Source organism: Helianthus annuus, chromosome 6 (assembly GCF_002127325.2).
Source record: "Helianthus annuus cultivar XRQ/B chromosome 6, HanXRQr2.0-SUNRISE, whole genome shotgun sequence".
Classification (NCBI taxonomy): Eukaryota; Viridiplantae; Streptophyta; class Magnoliopsida; order Asterales; family Asteraceae; genus Helianthus; species Helianthus annuus.
The window spans coordinates 62154899-62162139 of record NC_035438.2 but is presented as its reverse complement, the minus strand read 5'-3'; the positions used below and the strand labels follow the sequence as shown (position 1 = coordinate 62162139).

General features: G+C 37.2%; 2 protein-coding genes across 2 annotated transcripts; both read right to left on the bottom strand.

Moving 5' to 3' along the window:
• Nucleotides 1–1386: 1386 nt before the first annotated feature.
• LOC110865496 lies at nt 1387–3078 on the bottom strand. The gene is made up of 2 exons (XM_022114755.2): nt 2318–3078; nt 1387–2188 (listed from the first exon to the last, which is right to left on the bottom strand). Exon 2 carries the CDS (start codon nt 2127–2129, stop codon nt 1434–1436), a length of 696 nt encoding a protein of 231 aa, XP_021970447.1. The 5' UTR covers nt 2130–2188; nt 2318–3078; the 3' UTR covers nt 1387–1433.
• Nucleotides 3079–3391: 313 nt separating this feature from the next.
• On the bottom strand, nt 3392–3928 carry LOC110944770 (RING-H2 finger protein ATL56). Its single transcript, XM_022186419.1, has one exon. The coding sequence runs from the start codon at nt 3926–3928 to the stop codon at nt 3392–3394; it is 537 nt and encodes a 178-aa protein (XP_022042111.1).
• Between the last annotated feature and the right edge of the window lie 3313 nt (nt 3929–7241).

The following is a 7241-nucleotide window of genomic DNA, read 5'->3' as shown; positions in this document are numbered from 1 at the left end:
TTGTATTGTGGTCTCCTTCCAAAAGTCCATATTTAGACAAGTATTGTAATTTATTTTATTAAAATTTTGGATTATCTTTTATTTTCTTTCCAAAATTATTCAAGCGTATGTGTCGACATTTAATTCGAACTTCATTTGATCCATCCGAAATCAACAAAATCTTCTTAATGGTTTGAAGCCATATGGCAAAGCCTAAATTATTGGCAATTATTACTGGCAGTTATGACAATGTGGTGCACACTGACCAAAAAGGTGGAGGGGATATATCCAAGCCTTATAGCCCCTATGGTCGAATAAGACCACGGCTAATAATATTATCAAACCATTAAGACATGAATTCAAGGATTATGTCCATTTAACATTCAATGTATTGTTTAAATGAATTGCACTGAGTAATAAATTATTGTTGACCTATAGCCTAAATACTGATATAATGGCAAGCCGAAATTCCGGTGGTGCTGATAATAGACATGACAATGTGGAGCATGTCTACAGTGAGGACGAGGGAGATAACCTTCGATCCTTGATTGTTGGTGAAGTCGGCAAAGCAATGGCTGATTTTATGGCTAATTTTAAAGGGTCAGGTTCAACACATTCTAAACCCTCATCTATCCCTCCATCTTCCACACATAAAAGAGAGGGTTCACATTTTTCCTCTAGTGAGAGGAGTGAACCGAAACGTGTTGCCAAGAAAGAAACCCAATATGCTAAAGAAGGGTGTTCTTACAAGTACTTTGTCTCCTGCAAACTTCACGACTTCACGGGGGAGAAAGGAGCTATAGATGCCATAAAATGGCTAGATGAGATGAAAACTGTGGTTGACATCAGCAATTGTGCAATTGCTGATAGAGATGTTATTAAGTATGTGTCTCAGTCTTCAAGACACCCCGTCTAGGCCTAGATGAGGCGTCTTCCTCTGTCGTCTTCCTCCATCGTCTAGACCAATACGTGGTGTATGATGTGATTGATTTGACGTGATACGAGGTATACCAAACAGTTGGAGACAAGAACCCTAGACGCACCGTCTAGGCCTATACGAGGCGTCTTAAAGGGTGTGGAAATAGGCATGGGTGTGAATATGTAGAAACTATATTTATCATTATAGAACTTTTCAATCCACCTGACAACTTCTGATGTTAAAAAATAGATTTTAAACTCCATTATTAGACCATGTGTAGTGGTGACAATAAATAATGCCCCACCCTATGGCGTTTTGCGCTACGTGTAATCCTAGTCATCAAAGGGGCGTTATTCACAAAGGGGCGTAGTGGTGATAATGCCCAATAATGCCCCGTCAATCATTACACAATTATAAATATTTTTAATTAAAACTAATAAAATTTCATTAAATAAAACCATTACATTCTTAAAAAAAAAAAAACCGGAATTAAGAAAAAAAATAAATCCTAAAAAAAACCAAACAAATAAATAAGCTAGAGTCCGTATTTTCGACGGATTTGTTCCCGACGCATTTGGGCTAGGATCAATGCGTCGCCTGTGAGATGGTCGATGGGTTTAGACAAAAATTTGATATCTTTCTCTATTTGTCTCGATTCTTGTATCGCGACAAACTTTTTGTTTTCTAAGTTTCTTTCCTCAATAGTTTGTAAACGCCTATCACCGAGATCTCGAATGTCTTGAAGGCGTCGATTCATCTCTTCGAAATCTTGCTTCAATATTTCGTGATTAGAAGAAGAGGACTCCGCTTTTTTTCTCTTATTTTTGGCACTTCTTCTACCCGGTGGTTGTTCCAACTCCAAATCTTCCTCGTTGTCTACAATAATATTTAAATTGACGTTGCGAGCATCTGAGGTTGGTGTGTCCGGGTCAACCGACGATGATGTTTTGGACCGCTTTGATTTACGTCTAACGCTAGACGTTATCGTCGGTACGTTTGCCCATTTGGGACTTCCTCTTAAAAGCTCCCAACATCTTAAATAAGTGAAAGTGTCTTTCGTAGCATTGTATTCTTCCAATGCTCTTGTTATAACATTAGCGTCGTTTTGGCCACTTTCCATGTTGTCCCAATTGCGTTGAAAGACCTCTTGAAACTGATGACATTTCGAGTTGATATCGGTCCATTTGCTAGAAATGGAATATTCTTTGCGGTAATCTTTTTCTTTCCCCATAGCTTTAAAGAACGTTTCACGAATCTTTTGCCAAAAAACCTGTAATATTTGGTAATTTGCTACAAAGAAAATCAAAAATTATAATGTAATATTTTACAAAAATAATAATAATAATAATAATAATAATAATAATAATACCGCCGAATATAATGTAATATTTTACACAAAAATAACTTTTTAACACATACCAACATCGGGGGCCTTCGATATATCTAGCCACGAACGTGCCAACGCGTACCCCTAGTCTTTCGTCCATGCTAGGTAGTCCCCTTTTCGACGAGGAGTGGTTGTATCTTTCTTTTTGTGAGACCTTTTCCCACGTTTGGATCCCTCGACAACGGGCTCGGGTTCGGGTTGTGTCTCCGGTACCGTTTCTATCTCCGGAGACGGTTGCGAACCGCCGAATGGTTTGAGGAACTTGAAAGAATGGTTGGGAACCGGCCGATGCTAACATTTGAGCGTACGCAAATACGTTAGGATCCATCTTTTGTAGGTTAAAGCTCGGTTGGGGTTACGTGGTGTTCGGCCGATATGCGTTGGGGTTACCGGGTCTCGAAGGCACACCGAATGGAGGTCGGAAGGGATTCATGATTGTGGGTGAAAAGTGAAGAAGTTTTTAAAAAATGGAGAGCATAGGTGAAAGTTTTATAAAAAAATGAATAAAAAGTGAAATATATATAAGGTTAAATGTTAAATTAAAAAAAATTAAATGTAGTTACCGCTGAGAAACAGTAAAATTTTGAATATCGAGCCAGGGCTTTAGCGTTGTTTTTAAAACGCCAGGACAAAAAATCCAAGAAAAAAAAAACGCCCAAAGGGGGCATGACCGGGGCGTGCTTTGACGTTTTCGAGAAAAAGAAAAAGCCCCTAATCAACACCACTACAGGTGGTCTTATAATGTACAAAAGATAAATAAATATATAAACATCAAGATAAAGATTGAACTGTTGGGCTTCAATGAACTTCAGTGAACATGATCTGAAATGTGTTCAACAACCACACAGCAGCAGTTAGTCACATTGAATTCTGAATTTCAATTCTAACCAACTCGAATCCATGGATTCAACCATTGCCACTAACATTCAATTTCAATTTCAGCACCACAATGATTCAAAACTGTCAAAAAAAAAACTGAACTATCTAATATCTATTCATTGAATCTTGCAATTGATCATATCACAAAGTTACATCAAAACAAGATTCAATCACTACAAACTACATTTAATTTCATCCACACACACCAAAAAACCTGAATCTTTCATCTACCTACCTACACCAATCGCCCACAAAAACTTCGTTTCATCGTCACTAACAACCGAATCAGACGACCCACCATTATCCAACCGGACCCGGGTCCTGCAAACCGGGCAACTGGGCACCTTCGTCAACCACCTATCCACACACCGCGCGTGAAAAACATGATCACAAACCGGAAGCACCCGGCAGATCTCCCCTTCATTCAGAAACTCCAAACAAATCGAACAATCATCGGATGCGGCGGTGGTGTTGGAGAATTTAAACGATGGGATGTGGGTCTGAATGTCGTGGAGGGAGAGGGAGGAGGCGCGTGGGGTGGAGGAGCGCGTGAGGAGACGGCGGCGGCGGTGGAGGACGGAGCCGGCGAGGAGAAGGTGGAGGAGGATGATGGCGGCGAGGCCGATGAAGAGGAGGAATAGGGAGAGGATTAAGGACATGACGATGAATTTGAGGAAGATTGAGAGGATTTTACGGGTGGGTTTGGATGTGGATACGGCGGTGTGATGGTGGTGGCGGTGGCGATTATGGTTTGATATGTCCATTATGGGATTTAACGGAGTAGGGTTATTTTCGTTGTTGAGGGGGAAGAATAAGGGTGTGGTGGTATCTAGGGTTGTAGATATCTAGAGAGAGAAGGCGGTGATGGGTTGAGAGAGAGAGAGAGAGAGGCGGTGATGGGCTAGTGAGAGAGAGAAGGGAGGGTATATTGGTAAGGTGGCATTCAATGTCGGGGAATATTCTCGTCGTGTGAACTAAAATCAATGAATGAATAACGCCGTACGAGATATTTTGGTCATCCGTCCATTCACTGAATTGTGTGTGAAGAAGCAAAATTTTAGCTAGTTTTTTTTTTTTTTTTTTAATGTCGTATGTTTATGATTTGTGTTTGAGATTAATTAAAACCAATGATATTTAGAATAGTGAAACACTTGCATTTCTGTTTAGAGATTGAAAGTTTAATTTTCAATGAAAAGTGAGACACCGGTGTGCAATAATAGAAGACCTAGAAAAACCTTGGTTTAATGCTTGAGTCAAACGAGTTTTACTGATAATGTCACCATTGTGTTTACGGGCGGGTGGGTTAACGAGTTTTCCCCAGAATTGGTGGTGGACTCGGGTTACTCTCGAGATACTTCGTTTGCTCCAGTAGGTTCCCTAAGAGTGCTTGGGATTGATTATGTTGGCCGTTAAAAAAATAATTAGAAAGTAGGTGTTCTGCAATATTGTGCTAGCACCTTGCTGGTAGTGTTGTAGAAATTGCGCCTAGGCGGAAATTAATCGTTCATCAGACACCTACCACCCAGATTTGACCAAATCGGTCAAACTAGGCGGTCAAAGTCAAAATTGGTCAAACTCGCCTAAAATCGGTCACCAATCGTCAAAAATCGCAAAAAAAATCGGTCAAAAATTGAATGAAGTTCGGTCCAAAATGGACCAATTAGGTCAAGTAAAACGACTTCTTACCTCGAAAATATGATGATACTCATGATTTTGAACCAAATCGGATGAAACTCCATGAAGGAGTTTATGCGTCTGATGAAAGAAGAGATGAGCGAAGAAAAAAGAGGAGCATATGAATGATGGGGATGATTAGGTTTATTTAAGTTTGGGTATTTTAACATTTAACCACCCTTCATCTTCACTAGTTTATATTTGTTCCCTAAACTTGTGAATTTCTACATAAAAAAGTATTAACCTAACATTATATATGTATAAATTTGGAAAATTATACATACAAATCTCAATCCGATTAATCCCGGTTAATCTAGATTAATCACTAGGCGTTACTTCACCGTCCGACTAGCTCCTAGTGTCTTCTACAACATTGCTTGCTAGTGCAATTTTGTATGTATTGATGTGGTGATGAATAAAGTATTCCTTGCCATCCAAAAAAAAAAAATAGGCTAGAAAGTACGAGGTATGTGAATACCCCCCCCCCACTCATCCCTTTTTTTTAGGGTGAAGGGAGTGGTGATCGGTAAAGGTTCGGTAATCACCTTTACCGATAGTCAAGACCACCGCCAACCACTTTACCAATCATGATGTTACCGATTAGATGGGTATTCGGTCACGGTTTACCGATGGGAAAGAGAGGGAGGGAAGGGTGTGTGGTGGGGTCTATACCTTCTCAATCAATAACACATTTTTTTCTTTATAAAAAAATAGTTTACCTAAACCCTATTAGGTAAACCACCGCCAACGTTTTTGAGCATTAGATAAATATTTTAGGTGAATTAACATGGCGCTATGTGATTGGGTGAATTGCGAGTTTACCTAATACCATTAGGTAACCACTCCCTTCACCCTTAATATACCATATATTCTTTCTGATAAAACCGAATTATATGTGACGAATTGTGTTATTTTTTTATATTTAACTACTAGGTTATAACCCCGTGTATTACACGGGTCGAATAAATGAATTTTATATACTAAATAATAAAACAATATATCTTTAAGAACCTACTTTATTGCACGGGTTGAATAAATATAATTTTATATATTAAATAATAAAAAGTTATATCTATAAGAACCATATTGTACGGGTTGAATAAATATAATTTTATATATCAAATAAAAAAGTTATATCTTTAAAACCACGTGTATTACACGGGTTGAATAGATGTAATTTTCTATACTAAGTATAAAAAATATGTATCCTTAAAAACCCGGTGTATTGTACGAATTGAATAAATCTAATTTTATATATCAAATAATAAAAAGTTATATATTAAAAAACCTCATGTATTACACGGGTCGAATAAATATAATTTTGTATAGTAAATAATAAAAAAAGGTATATCTTTTAAAAAACCACGTGTATTACACAGGTTTAATAAATCTAATTTTATATACCAATAATAAAAAGTCATATCTTTCAATATATAGATGGATAATACTCGATACGCGATAGTTAATATCAAGAGTAAATTACGATTTTGGCCCCTTTGGTTATATCACTTTTACCCTTTTAGCCAAAAAATGAATCTTTTAACATTTGAGTCTCTAACATTTTTATTTCTAACCCTTTTGGCCCCTAACACTAACCCCATCCATTTACTTTTAGGGGCCAAAATGGTTAAAAAAACGTTGGGGGTCCTAAAGGGTTAGAAAAAAAACGTTGAGGGGTCAGATGTTAAAAAATTCTTTTTTGAGCTAAAATGGTAAAAGTGATATAACCACAGTGGCCAAAATCGTAATTTACTCTAATATCAAATTAGGTAGCTAAGTTTGAATTTGAACTAAATGGATAAATATAAAAGTAATAATTAAACTAAATAATATTTAGTAGAGAATTATCTATAATTAATTAAAAGAAATTAAATTAAAATAATAATTATTTATAAGACATGGCTTAATATAATGACAAGTGTCCCAAAATAGTTTGTTTTATTATAGTAGATTAGTATGTCTATTTGTTGTATAAAATTAAATTGCATATTATAAGGCTATAGGGTGCAGTCATGACCCATATGACCACCATGACCCTCCATATCATCACCATAGCACCCACATCTAATTCACCATCTAAAACCACTACCCTAAGGGTGTGGTCATAACCCAAACACTATCCCCTTATTTATTTTATAATTAATTTTTGTCTAAAGAAAAAGGAAAGTAAATCATGAAAAATGGAAACTAGGACCATGGTTGTCATGGTTTAATCCATGGAAACCATGGTGGATCAAGCAAGGGGATGGTGTATTATTTTATTCATGTTCCTACATGGCAAATCATGTTCCAACCATGACCCCCACACCCTTTAGCCTAAACTCACGTACATGTAAACACTAATGCACAACTGTTGGACCGTTGTTTGACCCTAAAACATCAGTCAAGGTAGCTCATCATCAC